The sequence below is a fragment of the Lontra canadensis genome, unplaced genomic scaffold (assembly GCF_010015895.1).
Source record: "Lontra canadensis isolate GAN:19392208 unplaced genomic scaffold, GSC_riverotter_1.0 scaffold66, whole genome shotgun sequence".
Lineage (NCBI taxonomy): Eukaryota > Metazoa > Chordata > Mammalia > Carnivora > Mustelidae > Lontra > Lontra canadensis.
The window spans coordinates 471,711-494,846 of NW_022631060.1; the positions used below are offsets into that span (position 1 = coordinate 471,711).

Below are 23,136 nucleotides of genomic sequence, written 5' to 3' on the forward strand. Positions count from 1 at the left end.
CACCTTTCCAGTGGTGGAAGAGAGAGGGGAGAAAGGATACAAAAAGGGAAGGGACCACCCAAGAAATCTAACCTTGCAGTCACAGGAGTTGTGATTTATGGAGTGAAGCTGATTGCTAGAGTAGTGGGGGCAACAACACTGGTTAAGAGAAAGAGTTTTAAGCATGCCAGATTTTATATTCTAAAATGATACTTAAAGATTAGATATAACTAAGAAGCATTGATGACTGGACGGACCCTTAAAGAATCTCATGCCTCCTCACTCATTTGACAGCTGAGAAGTGAAATGACCTGCCCAGAGCTGGCAAGTTAAGGTTCAGTACCCAAATCAGACTTCTAGTCTCCTGTCAAAGCAGTGACCACTTCTTTCCAGCCAGAAAATCTTTCCTTCTTACACAGATGGCAGCCTTACCGAGGGGCATGATGGAGAGGTATTTGCCTCGGAACTTGCTGGTGATTTTGATTTCCTGACGCAGCGTCCAGCCATTTTTGGACTCGGCATGGTGTGCAGCAGCAGGGGGATGATGACTCACCTTGGAGAAATCAGTGGTTCAAATTAAGACAGGGGAGAGGAGAAGGAAAAGATTCTGCCTGTGAACTGGTGATAAAGACCCAAAACGCACACTTGACATTTGTATACCCACAACAGTAGGTGAATACCAGGGCCTCCGGTGTTGAAGCCCTAAAGGAAAAGAAGGCAGCCTGGGATGACAGGGACTGAATTTCTGCAAAAGTAGCACCTAGAGGTATCAACCAAAACGATCCTTTTCTTCAAAGCAAATGTGTCCCAGTCCTGAGGCCCCTTTACCTGCTCACAGAGGGACCGGTACCCATTCTCCTCTAATCGGTCCAGCTCGAAAGTCTCCCCAAGGAGTGGGTTGAATGGCTTGCTGGTACGGAAGACAGTAGTGGAGTAGGAGGACACGGTGAAAGCTGCAACATAACAGAGCTGTTCTAGAGAGTTCTCACATTTTGCAGCTCGGTCTAACAGCTCATGGTATTCCAGATCTTCCGTAAGGCGCTGAAGCATGGATAAGGGCTCATTAAAGTTCACCTGTCAGGAAAAGAACAGATTTAAAAACTTGCCCACACATCTATCAGAGACAGTTGGATGTTTTTGCAGGTAGGGAGACATATCAGGTTGTTAAGATGATAAAGCAAATCACTGGGAAGAAAAGAGGCCTTTGCTCAGGAGACTGGCTCTAAGATCTAACCTACAAGCGATGCACCCTCCCTGGTCAACTGTCCATGTCAACGAGTGGTATAAATCAATGTTTTCATTTACTTCACGGACTGTAAGCTCTCTGAGATGGGAACCGTGCCTCTTTGTTCATCCCTGCATATCCGAGAGCCATTGATGCCTCACCCACAGGAAACCACCATCAAATAGGTATAGAAAGAACGAATAAAAGAAGAAATGTATTTTAGCACAAGTATACTCCGAGATGAAGTGAGGTATTTAAAAGTCTTGAGGAAGAAAAGAAAGGGTAGTGAATTTTAAGTACAGGCTTGTCCTGACTGGTGAAAAGAAAACATTACGAAAGGTAGCTTCTTACTCCTGGATGAGACAATTGCTAATTTTTTTTTTAAGATTTTTTTTGGGGGGGTGAGACAGAGTGAGCAGGAGCGGAGGGAGGGGCAGAGGGAGAGAGAGAAGCCCACTCCCACTGAGCAAGGAGCCTGATGCAGGCCTTGATCCCAGGACCCTGGGATCATGACCTGAGCTAAACGCAGACACTTAACTAAGCCACCCAAGTACCCCTCAATTGCTAATTACGGATTCAGTTCTACATTAGGCCAGGATCTGGTTTCGTCTCTGAGGCTGGGCAGTTGTGTTCTGGACAGGAGTGCTCATGATCGGGGCTGACTGGGGGCTTCAAGTGTTTCTGCCTTTCAAGTTTCAGAGCCAAGTTAGGGCTCTCAACCATAGGATGAAGCAAGTTTATGTGTGCTTCTGTAGGGGAGATGTTCATTTGTTCGTTTGTTCCCTTATGCAGTCCACAAATATTTATTGAGCCCTCATGTGTGCCAGATCCTATACTACCCACTGGGTAGAGAGAGAAGTGAACAAAAGAGACATTATCTCTCCATCTCCCGAAAAAGAGTTAGCTTCTAAGCTGAATGTTTGGGATTTAAGATGACTTTACTATTCAAAAAATTACTATAAAAACAGGTTAGCTTTCCACGATAGCCCACAAAGCTTACTTTAGCTTTACAATACAGCAATCTCACTGAACAAGCCTGCATATCATTAGCCTGAGTTCTGAATCCAAAGAACAGAGGGAGGAGGAAAACAATTCCCTTTCTATTGATTGAGCTGGCCTAGAGCAATATTTCAGTTAAAACAAACAAAAACACTTCTCTTTCCTGTGGTCCCACCTCTTTTTCTGAATTTTTGTCCAACCTCCTACCCACCAACCTCTGAGCCACATAGTACCCCAATATTTACTGCCCTCCCAATGGTGAAGTGTCTTGTAACTTTTACTACAACAAACTTTAAAAAGGAAAAAATCTACCTGAGATGCCATTACCCAAAGATACCCATCATATTGCCATGTTTATGTCTATGCATGTATACATTTAAAAAATGAAATATAGGCTACAGCCTACTTTTTCTCTGAGAAATATACCCAGCATCTCTGTGCAAATTTCCCAGTGAACAAAGAGTCACTGGACCAACAACAGAACACTTCCCTTTTGGGGGTGGCTGGGTGCCTCAGTCGGTTAAATGTCTGCCTTTGGCTCCAGTCATAATCTCAGGATCCTGGGATCGAGCCCTGCATTGGGCTCTCCACCCAGTGGGGAGTCTGTTTCTCCCTCTTCTTCTCCCTCTCTCTCAAATAAATAATAAAATAAAATCTTAAAAAAAAAAAAAAAAAAAAAACACTCCTCTTTTGGGCAGTAGGATCTAACCTGCCTCAACTAAAATAGGGCACCACACTCCAAAACCATCTTCTTGATGCTGAGACACACTTAGAGAAAAACAGCAAAAGAAAAAATGCACACTGAGGGGTAATGGACTAACACAGCTCTAATCCTTGGAGTCCTTTTACAGAAGGTACTTAGAAACTATGCTGACAAAATCTCTCATGGGCAGAACTTCAGGCAACACAAAGTAACGCTTCCATGTGTGTTGAGGAGCATGGGACGAAGAGTGAGCTCCACTGATAGCTACAAGACATATGGGCACATCCTGGGCCTGGAATCAGTGCGTCCTTAAGCCCTTGCTGTTCTCTACACACACGCAGCCCTGGCCCCCAATCACTGTTCCAGGAACCACAGTTTCTCTAAAGGTGCCCAGCTTTTCATATTGGTCATTTTATCAGCCAGAGGCCCAACAGGAAAACAAATGAACCTGCAAATTTAAAGCAGAAGAAAGGAGGGAATTCATTACACAGCTGATAGACACTTAGACAACTTGGAGATCACAACAGCAGGAGGCCGTGGGCACGGGGCTGGAGGAACAAAGAGAAGTGGTAGAACCATGTCCCAGAGGCCAGAGGCACCCAGCAGCAGCTGAAGTCTCAGGGGGCCCGTCCAGCGGAAACCAGAGCCACACAGCCACCGTCAAAGCGCTGCCCAGGAGAATGCATGGCCAGGGTCCCTCCCTTCTTCTCCCCCACAATCCCCTCCCCCCCAACTCCTACTGGTGCCTTGCACTGGTGGAGCGCAGCCAGCTGCCAAGGCACAGAACCTGAGAAACAGCCTGGAGGAACCAGCTCTCCTGTGACGCCGCACAGGGCAGGCAAAGGGCGAGGACTCGAGCTTTGGCAAACAGGTACAGGACTGCACACCCCTAGTGGCAATGTCAACAAGGAACTAATGGTAAAGGACAGAGAGGTCACCTAGACGCAGAAGTTATTTCTAAGCAAGAACTGCACTTCTGAGGCTGCAGTGACCCGCCTTTCCAGCCCACCTCCCACTACTTTCTGCAAGGCACCAGAAAAGTGAGGCTTCTTTTCAGGCCCCCAGTAAACCAGTAATTTTGTGTGTCTCCAGGGTGTTAACCCATGGCCTTTTCTTGTCCAGAAGTCAACACTTTCCTAACAGAAATCCTACACACTTAACCTATGAATCCATTTGTTTTCTAAGACCCAGTTAATTAATGACTTCGACATTTGCTAACTGGTATACCTGTGCCAGGCGCTGGCTAAGCAACAAAGATATGAAAGGCAGTAAGACACAGTCTCTGCCCATGAGGAACACAGTCTGTGGAGAAGCAGAAGCCACACACCGGTCCGTAAGACCCAAGAAGGGAGGAGAATACTTTCCGTATTTCTGTATGCTACCCCCACTCTCCACTCTTCCCTTCTGCTGCAAGAAATAGAAACCTCCCCTCCCCCGCCTCCACCCCGTGTTTAAGTAAGCCACGCCACTGAAGGCAGAAGTCCTCCCTGCCACCTGTGGCCATCTAAGTTCTGGCCAAAGAGACCAAAGTGAAAGTAGTTCATGCAATTTCCAGGAAGTACTCTTCGCAGGCAGGGCACACCCTTCTCTTCCCTTCTTCCTGCTAACTGGGATGAGACGCTGAAGAGCAGCCACTTCAGACCCAGGAACTGAGGCCACAGATAGCAGAGCAACAGGATAGAAAGAAGCCTGGTCCCAATGGTGTGGAGTAGGGTACCAGCCCGGGATCCCCTACTTCTGGACTTTAACAGGAGGATGACTTAGGCTAGTAGTTGCTTAAGGTAGGGATTGGCCAGCTTTTTCTATAAAAGGTTAGATAGTAAATATTTATATGGCCCTCAAAACCGAATTATTTACTATCCCATATGACACTGCCATATGGCCCCGTCACAGCTGCTCAACACTGCTGCTGTAGGATGAAGGCAGCCACGGACAATACACGCATGAACGAGCATCACTGTGTTCCAATAAAACTTACGGGACACTAACATCTACATTTTATATAAATTTCACATCAGGAAATATTATCCTCTTTTTTATTCTTTTGAGATATTTAAAAATATAAAAACTATTCTTAGCTTGCAGGCTGCATAGATGGCCACACAGTTTGCTGACCCAGGGTTTAGACAAACAGATTTTAAATTTGTTTCTTTAAATTGATCCTAAATCAAACATAACGGATACACGGGTATAACACCAGGCAGACAGGAGGCAGCTCAGTAAATGCTTGTGTAATGACTGAGCAATGGAACCTGTTGGAACACAAGGGAGAGCCTTCTCACCCTGTCCGGATGCATGGGTGAAAGCTTGCTAACAGACATAATGTTGTAGCTGAATCCTCAAGGCGATTAGCCACAGCACGCCTGCACGGGGAGCTGATGAAAGTTTGGGCAGAGAGAGCAGTCTGCGCAAATGCCCTGAGGGGAAGAAACCAAGATGCCTCTAGCACACCTGAACGTTAACTCTGAAAGACTAGATCAGCAGTGTGGGTGGAGCCTGGTCCAAGGAAGAAGTGTCAGGCCCACTAAGGAATCTGGACCACCCTCAAAGCAAAGAAGGAATTCACTTAAGGATTTTAGGCTAAGGAGTGACATGACTACATTTGTGATTTTAAAAAGGTCATTTTGGCAATAGTGTGGACAGACTGGAGGGCAGGAAGGGAGGCAGGGAGGTCAGCCCAAACACCGACGTCACCATGGAGATGGTCGTCATCTTCCCAGACAGAACGGACTGTCTTTGTTCTGTGCTCCCCAAGCCTGTGTATGGCTAGTACTTCCCATAACACTACCGTAGAGATTAAAATTTTCTACCTGTTTTCATGTCTGCCTCCTTTAAACTACATGCTTTTTGAACACAAAAACTACGTCGCATTTATCTGTACAGGCCCCCAGCATGTCGAGCTTAGGAATCTGCTCATAAACGTCATTAAACAAATGCATCTGCTTCGACGTGATGTGGAAACACACCAGATCCATAGACTACATTAAAGCAGCTAATTTTAAGGGACACTTTATGACGATAAGGGTAACAAAGACCACGCCACACACGAACTGCCTCTCAAGTGTGTGGAGCTGTCACAGGAGCACTCTTCCCACTGTGGCCCGAGAGGCCCTCCTGGCAGAGCGCAGGTGTGCAAGAGCCTCACCGGCATGGGGATCTTCGAGAGTTCTTTTCCAATGCAGTTCTTCATGATGCTCCATAAATTGAGGCTGTAATTTGGCTTGTATGGTATTCTAGTTCTCTTCTCCTTCTTGGTCTCTTCCAGCTGATGCTTGTACTAAGGGCAAAACAAAGCCATTCAATCACCCACAAAGAACAGAAAACCCGGTATTTATATGCTTCCCTTCCCCCATCTTAAAAAAGAATGAGCATTTTCTGTTTCTCACAAGGGCTTTACAAGCAAATCCCGGAGAATCACGCCCAGGTCTCCCATCCGATGGCTCCCAACTGAATGTCACCTGTTCATCCAGGCTGATGTCACTGCTGGCTCCACTGATGTTGCTGCCAGTACGTCTACACAGGTGGGAAACATATGGGAATTAGAACAAGGATCAACAGCTAGAGTGGTCCTCGCCAGGTCTCTACAAAGTGGAGTACGAAGCACACTGCACGAAGTTAGTAACAGGTAACTGAACGACAACACTTAGATTAGAATATGCATGAATTCAAATATCTCTAGAGAACTCGCTCATGGAAAAAAGGTGAGAGTTTTCCACTCATTTAAGGAAAAGAGTCCAGATCTTAGTTAACACCGACAAGTACGACAGTCCCACTGAAACGTTTCTCAACTCTAATGGCCGGATGTGTTCTTTTTGGCAGGAGTCAAGGACAACTTACTTGTGGCCCAAATTTTCGGGCATGGTGATGATCTCAGGAGCATCAAAAAACTCATTCTCATCATCCTCGTCACTCATGTCTCCTTTGCCAGAGCAGCACTGATCTGCAAGGAGAAGGAAGGCCATTCGTTTACTTTGGCTCAATTTACCAAAACCCAGCCCAGCAGGATCTTGACCACTGCGACTACCGCACAGGAACACGCGGCAGGAGAAGTAAACAGCTCCAATTCCCTGGCACAGAAGCCCCTGATCCTGGAGTGTCTGCAGGTCTGCTATCAGTGGCAGAAAACCACCTGGCTCCTATGTGAACGGGCCACCCCAGAGCCAGGCGACTTACCTTTTCCAGAACCAGCGCTGCCAGGGGTGTTCGCCGGCAGCACCGTGGCCCCCCGGAAGGCCCTCTCCAGGTGATTGTGTTGCTTCGCCAGCTGTTCCAGGGTCTCTTCCAGCCGGATACGCTGGTCTCTTTCATACTGAAGGGACTTCTGCCACTTTTTACTATGGGTCTGGGCTAACATGAGGAAATCTCTGCAGGCCTGTATGGAGAAAGAGTTATGCTCAACCCAACTAGTCAGAGAGTTCCCTCAGGCCTCTGTGAGCCCGTTAAGTAACCATATTCTAGGAACTTTCGCAAATTACGGTGGAAGACTCATTTTTATTCCACAGTGTCAGGGACAGCCAGCTCCGTGATGCAATCAAGGTCAGCCCCAGGGAAAAAAACTGGACATGGCTGTCACGGTTCCTTTACATATTCCTGGTCATGAGGATGAAACAAATGCCGAGTGAGCAGTAAACCTAGACAAGGTATTTGTGGCAATGTCACAAAGGCCAACTGTGTGAACTGAACCAAAAGCAGCAATCTACTGACTGAAAGAAAGATGAGGACAAGCAGAGGATAACTGCTTTCAATACATTCCTGACCACACTCAGGTCACCTAAAGTTGAGGAATTCAGACGCTGAGAAAAGGGAATCTGCCCTGAATTAGATCAAAATGGGGAAAGCAGCTGGTTTTTATTTTGGTCACAAAGAGAAACAACTGACCTTAAAAACCAGAAGCCTACATGAGGCATCAAAGAAGGGATCTACAGTCAAAACACAGACCTGCTCAAATTACCCCCTTCACAGGCTCCCCACTGGGAACCTAACTATTGGGTTGAATGTCAAGGGCCCTTCAGGTATGGCCACCCACCTGCTTTGTATCCTCCTCCCCAGGCAGCTGGACTTGCTCCTGCGCCCGACAGTGGGGCCACACTGACCTGCTCTCCCAGGCATGCCTGCCACAAGCATATGCTAGTTGCTTTGCCAGGAATGCCTTTTCCTACCTACTTCCTCGACTTGGCCAAGTCCTCTTTCTTCTCTAAGATCTATGGCAAATGTTCCTTCTTATGTGATGATTTCATAAGCAGCCAATCTCTCCTCTGCATTTCCATAGCACTTTGCACACACTTCTGTTTTATACCATCCACAGTGGCATTGTAACTGATTTCCTGTCTCTCCAGGTGGGTTCCAAGCAACTTGAACACACCATTTATATCTTATTTATATACAGCTCCTAACTTAGTTGCTTTGTACATTGTAGGAGCCTGATAAAGTCTGCTTAATAAATAATGAAGGAAGGAAGCAATGCAAGCTTAAAAGTCTATGCCCTGTTACGGCGAAACTAAAAAGTAAACACAAAACATCTACTCCCATGGTTTCAACGTTTGCTTATAGGCTAATGTCTACAAAATCAGTAATTCCAGCTCTGCATTCATGGAGACAGGGTATCCAATTGTCTATCCAACAGTTCAAAGTAATCTCAAAATCCTAGGGTCCCAGAGTGAACACACCATGTTCCCTTTCTGACTCTACCTCGCCCTTTGGTGTTTGTTCTCCACACCAAGAAGAGTACCAGGGGGGCGCCTGGGTGGCTCAGTGGGTTAAAGCCTCTGCCTTCGGCTCGGGTCATGATCTCAGGGTCCTGGGATCGAGCCCCGCATCGGGCTCTCTGCTCAGCAGGGAGCCTGCTTCCTCCTCTCTCCCTGCCTGTCTCTCTGCCTCCTTGTGATCTCTGTCAAATAAATAAATAAAATCTTTAAAAAAAAAAAAAAAAAGAAGAAGAGTACCAGGGCCCTCCTCCCCTGCCCAAGCCAGGAAACTTGGAGGCACCCTTGATTCTTACATTTTTCTTCCCTCTCCACTTCCAATTATCAAGTCCTACTGATTCTTCTTTAATATTTCTGGGATCTGTGTACACATCTTTCCATCCTCTAGACTCAGAGGAGTTCCATCATTGGGGCTTTACTCACAGCTCCATCCCACTATCTAGCTATGCAATTTGGGGCAAGTTATTTATTTAATCTATCTGTGCCTCATATGTAAACAAAGAACCACCACAGCAACTGTCTCAAAGAGTCGTTGCTTTACCTGTAAAGCACTTAGAAATCTGAGGCTCACAGTAAGCGTTCAATAAGGCGTTAGCTATTATAGTTAAGCCTGCATCAAAATCGGTCTTATCCCCTTCTAATCCACTCTACCAAGCCCATTTAGTAGGATCTGTACCCCATCCCCTCCCCCACACTTAATCCCTGGCCAGCCTTATCTCTAGCTACTTCCTTATTCTAACAGTCAATTAGTTTTCAGACTGGGAGGGAGGGAAGGGATCTGCGTAAGCCACATCCATACCCAGATCAGTTCTTCTCCCACACTTCTTTTAAGAATACTGATCATAACTCAAGTTTAATGAAAGGCAATTATGTCAGGCACTTTGCTGAACCCTTTACATTAATTATCTATAGAAGCCTTTCAACAATTCTTTGAGCAGCTACTGGTATCATCACCATTTACCGAAAAGGAATTGCGTTCACAGAGGAAGCCGGTTATGTAGATAGACAAAGCAGCTGGACTTCAGGCCCCCAAGCTCTTTATTGCCTTTTTTCATAGGAAGAGTCTCTCTGGTCTTTCAAAAGTTAGTTGAGGAGTTACCTTCTCTATCTTGTAATCTTCCTGGTCTGAGCTGAACACCTCCAATATCCTATATACACCACAGCAGCCTGTGCTCCTTTCTATCATGACACCTAGCACACTATAATGATCCGTCACTTCTCTGTCCTTTCACTAAAGAATAATCTCCCTGAGGGCAGGGACCGTATCCACATTTGTTTTATATCCCATAGCACAGTGCCTAGAAAACAGATGGTGCTCCATGGATGTTTCCTGGATAAGCAAATGGATACACTAATAGTATCAAATGTATTTCTCAGGTTAGATTCATTTTGGTGGTAAGAATAGCTATGCCCTAAGCAATCAAGAAATTGAGCAAAACGTACTCTTCCTTTGATAAAACTTTGCCTGTTTGGGGATGTGAAGTTAGCAGGTTAATATTAAGGCCTTGCCGTTATCACCGAAAAGATACAAAGGAAAAAACACAAGCATAAAAAACCCATTTCAAGCAACACCCAGCTATGAAGGAGGCATAGGCAGTACACTGGGGAGAACAGAATGAAAACACACAATTTACCTCTGATTGCCAAAGGATCATTCCCTTTGACACAAACTCTGAACATTTACAACTTGGGGAGGAGGAACTGCCCCAAGGAACAAAGATGAGCATTTTTTTCGAAAGAAAAATCCAAACTGGGTTTCAGTTTTATGAGAATATTTTTTATCAAGAGGTTTTTTTTTTTTTTTAAAGATTTATTTAATTGACAGAGATCACAAGTAGGCAGAAAGGCAGGCAGAGAAGGTGGGGGTGGGGAGAGCAGGCTCCCTGCTGAGCAGAGAGCCCGATGCGGGGCTCGATCCCAGGACCCTGAGATCATGACCTGAGCCGAAGGCAGAGGCTTTAACCCACTGAGCCACCCAGGCTCCCCAAGAGGTGTTTGATTTAGCTAATTTTTCACATCAGAAGGGAAGAAAACCTGCCATGGAGCAGGGACAAGAGGCAACACGCACTGTCAGTGGACTATTGTGGCCTGAGTTGTTCCATTTAAAAAGTGTATTTATTTACTATTGGTGAATTGACCTGTATGATTTATGAGATTTTCCTGATCACAAGAGGACCTGAAAAATAGGCATGCCATCACTAAGAAGTGGACAGTTTGGAACAAGAGCACACGATTAGCCATTAGAAACAAACACAAGCACTCGTGCTGATGGGCAGGATGGTCCTGGGAGACAGCTGATCTTCCTGCAGTCCTGAAGTAGACAAAAACAATTAGCCTGTTCTACCTGGTATGTGAATCAGAGCACTGAAGAAAATGTTCAACATTTCAGAAAATGATATGAAAATCAAGGTTATCACAACTTCCTATTGAGTAACAAAGGGGTTTTAAGTGAAAAAAACAAAATGTTCCCCCGGTCACGAGAAAAGACCTTTGATCTCTAGAAGCCATGTGAACTAAACTAGTTCAAAGAAGGTATCTTACTATCGCTCCCTGAACAAGGGAAAATCTGGCCCTGGTAGGATAATTTCATGCCATTTAATTGGACAGGGGCAAAACCAGCGTAACCCCTTTCTCAGAATACCCATTCCACTTGCCTTACGACATAACCCCTGGTGTTCCTCTGGGTAAGTTAACTGAAACAACCCGCCAGGTGAGATCAGTCACCAGGAGAGGAGAAACCGCGCTATTTAAACCATGTATTCATTTCACACCTATCACCCAGTTTCTGAAATACATCCCAACGCCCGCCATGCTCTGAGTTTACCTGGAGCCCTGTACCCAGGCAGCTGACGTAGTCCACTCAGCCACCCGAGGCTAGAGTCACAATAAAATAGGAGCACTGGTCCCTTCTTTTTGAAAGCAAAGTACCCAAATTTGAATATTCTGTCTTGTCACCCAGAATTAACCCTGGGATCAAGGACTACAGATGGGACTAACTAGTATTATCAAGTTCTCACTAGTACCTGGCCGGCCCCCACTTACCACACTGTAGGCCAGAACGCACTAGCAAAGGACGGTAAGACTCCCAACTTGAAGTTCACACACAACAGCAGAAGGGACCCACGGAGACCTCTCAGATCCAGTGGATCAGGTTAGATAAAAACAAAAGAAAACCACGGCCCAGAGAGGTTAAGGGACTCAACTAACATCACCACCAGATGTCCTGCTGGCTGCAGAAGGAAGACTGGGCCCCTGGCCTCCTAACGAATTCCCAGGTTGGCATGGACTGTGTGAGCAGAGCAGGAAAGTCATTCCAACTGTGCGGCCTGGTCTCGTTCATGGAACAAACAATGTCACTTAAGTCCCCTGAGCGGTTCCCTGCTTTCTCATTTCCAACGTTCCCCAGCACGGCACATGGGGAGAACGACCTTCCGGGGGAAAGAATGAAAAGGCGGCCCAGGCGCCAGCCGCACTCAGCACTCACATTGATCATGGCATTGGATGTTATCCTAAAGAGCGTGGCCCGCTCGTTGACCTGCTTGATCTTCTCGTTGCTGTCGGCGGGCAGCCGCAGGGACTCGAGCTCGCTGAGGGAGCGCTGCAGCGCCGTGCCATGCTTGGCTATGAGGTCGTTGCACGTGCTCAGGTCCTCCACTTTGCTGGAGAGCGTCCGCAGGGTATTCTGCAGCTCCGTCTTGTCAGTCTGCGACACAGCCTCTTCATCTCCAGACTCATCTGTACAGCCAAAAGGGGAATCACAGGACGCCAGTTACGTGACTCCAGAGCTGTGAGTCGTAAGCCCAGCAACTCTGTCCCCAGCTAAACCAGCACGCCTCGCGCTGGGCGTTGCGGCCGACGGAGAGCTTGCCGTTACCAGACAACTAGGCGCTGATGCAGTCCACAGCCCACCTGCACCACAAACACCCAGGCTGGTTCGTCCTTTTTTTTCCACTGGGACACATAACGAGAAGCATTTATTCTGCTCGCGCTTTTCTTTTTCCTTCTAGTTTTATCGAGTCATCACTGACATACAGCACTGTCAAAGCATAATGATTTGACTTATATATACTGACAAATGATCACCACAATAAATTTAGTTAGCCCCCATCATCTCAAAAATGTTTTCTTCCTTGTATGGGAACTTCTAGGATGTAATCTCTCAGCAATTATCAAATATACCATATAGCGTTAACAGTCATCGTGTGGGGGCAGCTGGGTGGCTCAGTCGCTTAAGCATCTGTCTTCTACTCAGGTCAGGATCCCAGGGTTCTGGGTTTGAGCCCGACATCGGGCTCCCTGTGGAGCAGGGGCTTTCCTCTCTCTCTGCCTGCCACTTCCCCTGCTTGTGCTCATGCTCTCTGTCAAATAAATAAATTCTTAAAAAAACTATAGTCATCATGTTGTATGTTACATCCCCAGTATTTATTTATCTTATAACTACAAGTCTGTACCTTTTGTCCATCTACATTCAATTTCCCCACCCTCCCAGCCCTGGGCTTATTAAAGGTGCCAACATTCTGGCCCCGCCCCAGAAACTGATTGGGCTGATGTGAGGCCACGCCCAGGAACCTTCATTTTGAAAAAGCTGCCCAGGCCTTCTGACGCGCGCTGAAGTCTCGGAACCAATGACCCTTGGAAGACAGGACGGAGAAGCTAAATGGCTCCTGGGATTGGGAATGAATTATAGAGCGTTGTAACTCAAGCTTGAGGGTTCCAATCCGGTCCAAGCTGATCACTACTACAAATCCACCATCAGCCTGTGGGTGACAGGTGAGCCCTGTATGCAACGGGCTGTGAACTGCAGGCTGGCTCTTTGTAAGCAATGTCCACATCACCAAAAGACTCATTAATTTACCTTTTCCAAAGGAGAGCTCAGGAACTTTGTGATGAACTCATCTGACACTAAAGCCACCCCTGCGCTGAAAGCAATGTAAGGTGTTCTGTTAAGCGACCCTCCAGCAGCAGGTCAAACAGAGGGCCATGCTGCACCTCTCGCTATCAGTCCTGCAACTGTAAAATGCTTTCCTAGCAGTGTCACCTCCTTTGGAACATCAGCACTAAAATCAAAACAAAAGAAATAAGAGAAGACCTCCCCTATCTGCTAGCTCCAGAGGCAGGACTAAACCCAAAATATAACCTGTTACCAAAAAAAACTAACAATGTAGTAAATATTCCTTTCACTGTTTACCAGGTTTTAAATACAGTGTGGGAAATGACCGCGGATAAGAAAAACAAGAGGTGAACAAAAGCCAGCAGGTGACCATCCCGGTCAGCTCTGAGTGGACAAGCTCAGGGTGCTTAAACTATCAACAAGTGGGGCAGGGGAAATCCCACAATTTTCCTTGAAGAAATATCAAAACGTGTATACCACTCTTTCTGGTGAAACTAAGGCAAACTAAAGATTTTTCATGGGCAGTATCCCCTATAAGGTTTCTGGCAACCTATAAAGACTGCTTGTTTCAACTCAGAAGATACTTAGGTAAGAAAATTTCAGGAGAAAAAGAAAAAAAGTAACAACAGAATCAAACTGTGAGCTGTAATGATCTTAAGATGGACCTAGCAATAAAATATTTCTTTCCCCAAATTTTAAGGTAGCCAAATGGCATTAAAAGCCAAAAGGACACCCACTGCACCTCTACGACAGAGCTTCTCAGCCTCGATACTACTGACATTTGGGCCCGGTTCACTCTGGGCTGTGAGGGCTGTCCCGTGAAGCCTCCCCGGCCTCTAGTCACCGGATGCCCGCAGGAGCAGCAACCCTCGGCTACGACCACAGAAACATCTCCAGACACTGCGCAGGGCAGAACTGCGGACAGGTGAAAGCCACCACTCCGGGAGAAATGCCACACGATGAGGACAAGCCTGAGTCAGTCAGATGGGTCATAACTGACTGAGAGTGAGGGATAAAATAAGGTATGTGCCGAGGAGGCGCAAACAGGAAGCTCCCCACACGTGGTGTTCTCTGCTCCCTACCCGATTCTGCCAGCATCTTCACAGCCTTCGCCTTGGCCAGTTCCAGGGCCGTCACCCAGCGCTGCCGCTCCACCTCTGAGCTCGCCTTCAGATGGTAGGTCTGAGCGCCACCGTTGGAGATGATGAAGTTGCAGGAGTCCTCCACGGTGATGTTGGCCGTGGCGAGGTTGATGGTCCCACGGCAGGTGTGTCTCATTTCAGCCTTTGACCTGCAATAATGAGACAAAGACCAGCTTAAGTAAAAAGCGGATGGGTGGTTTATCATTCACCTCCTTCCTTGTCTTCTCGTAGCTCTAAGCCTTTTGAAAATGAGGCAGCCTTAGGAAACAGCAAGTTCTACTATTGCCCTCACATGGCACCCTAAAATTCCAGAAACAATCAGCAGGGATTTCCTTTCACAGCCATTAAGTGGTGTTTCAGAGTCAGATTGTATTGCTCTGCTGTTCCTCTCACCCTCGGCTTTTCAGAAAGAGCCTTCATGGAAGGCTATGTCAATTCAGCAATTTTCAGTGTATAATGCAGTGAGTTTTGACAAATGTACACAACTGTGTAACCACCTTCACAATCAAGATGTAGAACATGCCCATTACACCAAAAAAAGTTCCCTCATTACCTTTTTGTCGTCAGGAATTACTTCTTACTCAGCAAGTTCTAAGTTTAAAATAGTGATTTATGGGGCACCTGGGTGGCTCAGATGGTTAAGCATCTGCCTTCGGCTCAGGTGACGATCTCCAGTTCCTGGGATCCAGCCCCATATCAGGCTCCCAGGTCAGCAGGGAGTCTCCTTCTGCCCCTCCCCCTGCTTGTGCGCTCTCTGTCTCTCTCTCAAATGAATAAATAAAATTTAAAAAAAAATAGTGATTCATAAACTCACACAACAAAATTTCTTACAATCTCACTCCCTCTGAGAAAGAAGAGCTCCATTTCACATATACTGAACAACCCCCCTCCCTAACCTCAACTCAGCCCAAATGAGAGTTGTCACACTACGCTTAGAATTCTACTGCATCAGTGTAAGGTACACTGAGATGCTTAGGTATTAAGTATTGACTACAGCTCAAATGATATGAAAGGAATAACTAGCTCTCTGTAGGAATAGAGAAAGAATAATAATAATCATAAAAGAATCACCAGGTAGTATAATCCTTTGGGAATATGCTCTTTCCAAAGATCCACTGACCTCTATTGGTAGGAACTCCTAAGCCATCCTATTAATAGCTAGGAAAGATTCAGCAAATCTGTTCTCAGAGGATTGGGTGTAAAAATTTTCCCCATCTCTACTGACAGTTCTATTAATAGCCTAACTTTTGAACTTTACATCACCACTTGGTGACAAGCTACTTCACAGAAAATACCAAGTTGCTAGCACAACTGCATAGACCTTGCAGACTGAGATAATTTCCCCGCCACCCGCTGGGTTATGCCCAGAGACCTGCATGTTGAGACCACAGTTTTCCCTGACCAACTTGGAACATACAGAGGTCAAAGTCCTTTGCCAACTGCCACAGTGTAGAGCGGAGCCATTTCCCTTTCCCTTTCGCCAAGCAGTCCCGCACACCTGGCACATCCAGAATTCCTGCATGCCAGAAATGACACACACCCCATCTCCAGAAACTAAGACTTGGTATGTTTGAGAAAGTCTGTTTACTGTGCTTAGGAAGACAGATTTGCTATTGTTCAGTGTGTCACATGAAACTGGTTTTTCTTCCTCAAATGCACAAATGAGCAGTATGGGATGGCCAGGGGGGTCTCAATGGACTGGGCCATTCTCCACCCCCTGCACCTGCTACACTGTAACGTGAATCCCTGTTTTTTCTATTCTTACCTCCTCCTCCCCCCCCCCCCCCCCCCCCCCCCCCCCCGCCCCCAAGCTTCAGTTACATTATGAATAATGCAGGACGAATTTCAGACCGCAGCTGACAGGCCAGCTCACCCTTGCTTTCTACTCTAAGGGTGCTACTTGGACTTTGTACCACTTTCCTCACTATCTGTTGGTACTTTTCACCAGACACTTATACGAATGTCTTCTGCCTGGGTCATCTTCACGAACATCCCATAAAGTCTACAGCAGTTTTAGAACTACGAAAGAACCCTAGGAGTAAGGCAGGCTTGACTCAGGAGCTCTTGGGTTCGGGCAGATACACGTTACAGATGATTCGTACAGAGGCTGGAAAGATATGATTTTCGGAGTGCAAGATATGTTCTTCAGTCACTACTTACCAATTAGGTGGACTTTCTGTCTAGAAAGTTCCCTAAAAAGGCCAGCCAAAACAGTAAGTCAATCTCCAGAAGCTAGTCAGGAAAACTAATGCTATATGGCCCTGTCACCATGTGTCTGGGAAAGCTGGGATTCTACATATGGTTTTAGGTAATGGGACATCCATGTAACTGTGTATGTAAGAAAGAACAGGATGGGTAAAAAGAGAGAAGTGGCCCGCTAAAGCCCATTGGGATGGTTCATCACAGGATGGGTCTAAGAAATACATGACCTCAGTTAAAAAGAAAACAGCATTTTATAAAAGGCATATAGAGGAGATGACAGGTTACAGAGGCACGAAAAGTGGGAAGAATGACAATTTAGTTAAATAACTCTAAGGAGATGGGAACCCAAAGAACCCTGTTAAGAATAAACTACCAGTGTAGTTGGTAGGAAGTACTTCAGTGTGATTTTTTTTGTTTTAAAGATTTTATTTATTTATTTGACAGACAGATCACAAGTAGGCAGAGAGGCAGGCAGAGAGAGAGAGAGGAAGAAGCAGGCTCCCCGCTCAGCAGAGAGCCCGATGTGGGGCTCGATCCCAGGACCCTGGGACCATGACCCGAGCCGACGGCAGAGGCTTCAACCCACTGAGCCACCCAGGCACCCCACTTCAGTGTGATTTTGAAGGCAGTGCACAGATTTGATAACCCTGGTTCCTGTTGCTTGGTTGGTTTGTGGGTGGGACCATCTTAGCTGGCAAAGACAGGCGTATGCACATTTCCCAATATGTGATTTGGTATGCTTTGGAAGGAGTTTGATCTGTAGTCAGACAGGTGCCACTAGCTCTTGAAGGAGACAAGTTAAAAGTGACTGCAAATACCTGAAGAGACCGCAACATTTAAGTTCTTAATGTCCAGCCAATATCAACATTGTTTAACACTGTAACTGATCAAAGAATCAACTGGCATGGAAAGTGGAACTGGTAAGAACTTGGATAAGGAAAAATGGCCACACAGTAAGGCCTGCAGCTGACTGTGACACAACTTCTGAAGACGAGGAATCAATGTTAACAGTGACTTACAAGCTAAGTTAGGATACGAATCAACTGAACATTAGAGTGGTGGTCAGTGTAACAGGAAAGCAGGACTTGAGTAGGGGGAAAGTTTTGGAACACACTAAAATGTCAGACTTGTGATCTAACCCTCCACTGATCATCCTGGATGAATACTTAGAGAGGGTTAAAATTAAAATTAATTCTGAACATATAATAATGCAAATGACACACACAACTATTCACAACGTAGCTGAAGCAGTGAGGATGTGCTAAGGCATTTTCCACTGTTAGAGACTAGATAAGAATGTGTTCTTACTTCAACAACCTCCAACTCCCACCTTCAATTTCCCCTCAAAATTCTCTAAGAGCTGATGCAAGGGATTCATTCACTCTAACTCTCCTGGTGGCAGAATGACTACTTGCAGAGGAAGAGAAAAAGAGTGAGCTGCTCTTCACAGCGTTTGGGGTCTCAAACAGGATGGTCTTTATTAAAAAATTTCAATTAGAAATGCCATTTTATTAAGCAAAGTCTCCCTTAAACAGACTAATTATATTTTGTATAAAGGACACATAGTAACGGTGATCTAGAAACGTACTTGCTATAGGCAAGCAACGATCTCTATTATCTGATTGATTCATGTTAACACTAACCTGAGTTTTAGGTTATGTTGGTGTGAAGAGAACTAGTGTCAAACCCTGACTCCTTAAGACCTCGGAAAAGTTGCCCAGCTAGGTCTCAGTTTCCCCGTCAGTAAGATGGGAGTATCTCCTAACTCCCAGAGCTAGTGTCAGGAGTCAACAAAACCATCCAAACCCTCCAGCACTCGGAAAATGTCTATGTTTCTTCCCAAATCCAGTATCATATGTCTAGTAACTCAAGTGGCCAAAAGCATGCTGCAGTTTACAGCAAGACTGTGAGTCACCATAAATATATATTAAACACTCCAAAACAAACACTGTGGAACAGAAGTAATCATACCAAAGACGTGGATTCTTCTTTTAATAAAACTTAAACCTAAAAAAAAAAAAAAAAAAAAAGAAAAGAAAAAAAAAACTTAAACCTAACCAACCAAAGAGACCCCAGAAATACTAGATAAACCCTCTAAACCATTCCCATGGGGGCAGGTGGATGAGTGTGAATAAAAGCAGCACTGGAGTGCACATCTCCACTCCGGGCTGTCCAGGAGGTGAAGGCATATGCCAAGTCTGGGAGAGAAAAGGAAAACAGGGGGTAGATACCAAGGCCACCCTGTGCCTGGCGTCCTTGTGCCTGAAAGTGGAGAGAACAACGTCGGGTACATCAAGGGCTGCTAATAACCTTGAATTCTGGAGACTGGGCACATACAGCTAAGACTTGGGACTTTCACAGCAAGTTCCTGGAGAGCCATGCCTAGGCTCTGCTCTCCTACATGCGTCCCTTAGCACCCACAACAGCGCCTTCCTTGCAGAACTCATCACTGCACCTCTGTGCTGGTGGAAACACAATGGAAGAGTAGATGCTCTCCAAACAACTGGAAAGGCCAGGGACCGAGTGGAAGGTATTGCAACAAGGGCGGGTAACCCGGGTGGAGGGCTTAGACCCGGGGCGTTCACTTTCGTGGTGGTGGGCTCGCGTCGCGGGCTGTCAGTGCGCGCAGGTGACGAAAAGGGGCCTGGGGCGACCTTGGCTGCGGTGCCGGCTCGAGAGGGTGACGGCGCGGGGACTGTGGGCTGCCGTGGGGGACGGCGCCCCGGAAGCAGTTACCTGTAGTAGCTCAGGAGCCCGTTGCTCAGCACGAACCACCGCCGCTGGTAGCCTTTGATATAATTGGTCCATTTGAAGAGCCAGCCCTCTCGAGCCGAGCCCGAACCCCCGGCGCCGGAGCCGCCGGAGCCCCCCGCCGGCGGCGCAGGGGTCGGGCCCGCAGCCGCCACTCCCCCAGCGCCGGGGCCCGGGCCGCCCGCCGCCGCCGCCGCGGCCACCGTGCCCAGCGCGGTCCCGGAGCCTGGCCCCGAGTCTCCGCGGCCGCCGCCGCCTCCCACCACGGGGGGACCGGTGCCGCCGCCGCCCGGAGCTGCGATGGCCGCCGGCCCTGGCCCCACCACCCCTCTCAGCTCCGTCGCCGCCATGAGCCGCCGCCGCCCCGAGATACAGGACCGGAACCGCCTACGAGAGCCGCCGTCGCCGCCCGGAGAGCCCCACACGGCTAGCGCATCAGCAGCGGCCGCGCAGCGTCCCCGCCCCGCCAGGCCCGCCGCGGGAGGAGGGCTCGGCCGCCGGGAAGGAGACAGTCGATTGGTGCTCCTGAGCGTCACTTGCGGAGGACCCTTAGGACATTGGCATTTCTCTCGGGCCTGTCATCCCACACCGCCCAGTGAGAGCCCGGGGTGGGACGCGTCCTGCAGGCACGCCGCTGATTGGTTCAGCTGAAGGCCAATCAGACTCACGTACAAGCCCATTGGTGCTTTCCCGGAGTCTCAGGCGCTCCGGGAGGACCCGAGAATGCAGAGTGCCCGGCCAATTCGATCACGGATTGGCCAGGGTTTCCGCCACTCATTTCAGTTTATGATCCCGTCACTGCCACGTCACCTCCTCCCATCACTCTTCTGTACTTCCCAGTTCCGCCCTTAGGATTGGTGGTTGGTGTCAGCTGCTCAGCCTTAGCTACCATTTGCTGAACGAGAGGAAGAAAAAGGGAAGGAGTCTCGTTTTCACATCCTCACTTTCCCTATCTTATTGGTTCGTCTAAAGGTCACTCACATGTTGGAGGAGAGCCAGAGTGGGGGGTAGAGATTATTGGTTCTGGATAGTGTCTGTGACAGCTGACGCTAGGCAGTGCTGACCAATTGAGAGAGGGGCTGACTGGAGACAACCAATAAGATCCGGGAAGCCCGCCTGGGGGCGTGTCTGCTTGCTGCCAGCTCTTCGGGGTAGGCGAACGGAGTCCTCTTCCCAGAAGCGTTTTTTCGCATAGGTGCGGTGTTGGAGTCTCTCTTCCTGAGTCAAAAACCTCCGTCGTTTCCTGTTGGGAGGAGCGACTCTCAGTAGTTTGCCACTGCCTGTGGGAAGCCTTCTTTGAGGGCGTCTTCCTCGCAGCCAGCTCTGAGCTGGAGGCCCGGACTGCTGCGGCGTCCACAAACCGCTTCCCCAGTTTCTTCGCGGGTCCAAGATCCTCCCATTTCCCTTCCCGCTTTGCTCCTCATCGCACCACAGCCCTTAGCTCTTGATTCCGGACGGCCGTCTGCCCGTGTTGGAGTAGGCGGCTCGTTAGGCTTTAAGAGTCCAGAGCAGGGGAAATCGCGGCCAGCGCGGTTAGAAAGTCAGAGGCCCGACCTGGCGGCCCTCCCAAAACAGCCGCGAGAAACCGGACCAAACCAGACTGGCCCCCCCGCCCCGGCTGACAAAGAAGGCTGGAAACCCCGACGGAATAAGGAAGAAAAGGCGGGAAGCCCTGCTTTCGAGAATTCCCCGCCGCAGGTAATAGATCCTGCACCCCTGGTTAACACCTGTCAGTAAAGGATAGAAACCCAAGCGCCCAGCGTGGGGCTCTCGAGCCGGCCCGCTCGCGTCTGCGGAGCCTGCTTGCACTTCGATGAACTTTCCTGCTTGCACCGCTCATCCACTGTGCCTGGTCTGTGCTTGAATTCTTTCTTGCGATGAGACCAGCAGCGTTCCATCCTTGGAATGGGCTGGGCGGAGGCCACAGGGGCCAGGGTCTCCCCAGTCTACGGGCGGCATCGTTTTTGGCGAGCCAGCCAGAAGGAAGGAACAGCGCGTTGAGCGACCCTTTCCACCCTGGTGAGCCTCCAGCTCTCGCCTGTCTTTGTGCTGGGGGGTTGCTTAGTCAACTCACCATTCCTCCTTTGCTCTCCTCTCTGTTCTACCTGGGAACCGGATGGTCCGGTGGCGTTTATGAGAGATTAATTTTCATCTCCAAAGAATCAAGGGACACTTGCTCCTTCCAGCCAAAAGTCACTCTTAGGTGACTAAAAGTTTTATGGAAATGTCGGAGATTATTTCTCAGGATGTGCAAGAGCCCCATGGGGTTTTGCATCTCACTAGTAATTAAGACCTGGGCTCATCTGGGTATGTACACACAAGCACTGATCCTCTGGTGCTCCAAACCACTCTGGTTGTCTTAGACTTCTGGTGGGAGAAACTGAGACATGTAAGAGAGTGCTCCATGGTCACTCGTGCAGGTGACACAGCAGCACACCGAGATCCTCTTCACTGGTCCCAAGGTGACTGTCTTGAGATTCCCAGGCTGACTCTGTCTATAGGACTCTGCCTCTTGGTCATGGGACACTGACCCACTTTGTCTGCCTTCACCTGTTTCCTCTCCTACCTTCTTCTGCACTCTCCTCTGTTGGTGGTGGGGCATGGAGACCTGTGAGATGTCCTTTCCTGTATCGCAGAGGTCCTGCACGACTGCCAGCTCAGACTGTGATCACCATAAAATAGCTATAAACCATTTTACTCCCTGGCAAAGGACCCCCGTCCTTGAGATCTCTCCCTGTGGGTGTGCCTTATCCACCACTTAATTAAATGTGACTCAACCCAAATAATTCAGGGATGCAAAGAGAACTGGAAAATAGAGGTTAGTTTCACCAGAACTGCCCACAAAGTGGGGGAGAGATCAACAGGTCAGACAAGAAATGTTTAGATCACCCAAGAGATTCCTGTTTGGTAGCTATTGTTTGCCACCAGCTGTTAAGAGGCATATCAGAGCAAGGGAGGTGGGATATTCAGAGATCTTGAAATCGTGATAATGCCCGTTTCGGAAGGATCCATCCTGGGACATCAGGGTTAATTATCAGACATCATTTCTGTCGGGTCTTCAGGAAGGCCATCACTTCTGGGACAGCAGGTGCTGGAAAAAGGCGAGGGCCCTGGGGTGTCAGGGCTGCTGGGTCATCACACGGCATGCTGGCCATAGCCGTGATTTCAGGGGTGGATGGACAGTAGGCTGGGATCACCCACAGTCCACTCGCCATTGGAACTTTCTAGAAGAGTAACCACAAGATCCTATCAGGTTTCAGAGAGAGAGCTAACTCTCCTCAGGGAAATAGGACTCCAGGCTTCTGGTAATGGGAACCTGGTTTAGTTGCTCCTTTTCTTGTTACACACGTCAGCTCTCTCCCTGAAGACAATGGGAAATTCCACCTCTATCCCCAAAGACCCCCCCTGGGATGTATTTTGAGACACTGGGATCAGCTTCTATTAGAAAGCCTAAATAGGAAAATGCTCATTTCTTTTGTAACATTGCTTGGCCACCATATAAGCTAGAGGGGAGGTCTGGTCAGAAAATGATAGCTTAACTA

At 47.9% G+C, this 23,136-nt stretch overlaps 1 protein-coding gene across 1 annotated transcript in view; it reads right to left on the minus strand.

Moving 5' to 3' along the window:
• Nucleotides 1–20,052, minus strand: part of OSBP (oxysterol binding protein) — a 32,777-nt gene extending 12,725 nt beyond the window's left edge. The window contains exons 1-9 of the mRNA XM_032879110.1: nucleotides 19,580–20,052; nucleotides 14,582–14,790; nucleotides 12,093–12,343; nucleotides 7,080–7,278; nucleotides 6,744–6,846; nucleotides 6,365–6,419; nucleotides 6,052–6,183; nucleotides 808–1,053; nucleotides 412–532 (exon numbers count right to left, since the gene is read on the minus strand). Coding sequence (XP_032735001.1) covers nucleotides 412–532; nucleotides 808–1,053; nucleotides 6,052–6,183; nucleotides 6,365–6,419; nucleotides 6,744–6,846; nucleotides 7,080–7,278; nucleotides 12,093–12,343; nucleotides 14,582–14,790; nucleotides 19,580–19,944 — 1,681 coding nt within the window. The 5' untranslated portion in view covers nucleotides 19,945–20,052. The remainder of the gene's footprint in view (nucleotides 1–411; nucleotides 533–807; nucleotides 1,054–6,051; nucleotides 6,184–6,364; nucleotides 6,420–6,743; nucleotides 6,847–7,079; nucleotides 7,279–12,092; nucleotides 12,344–14,581; nucleotides 14,791–19,579) is intronic.
• Between the last annotated feature and the right edge of the window lie 3,084 nt (nucleotides 20,053–23,136).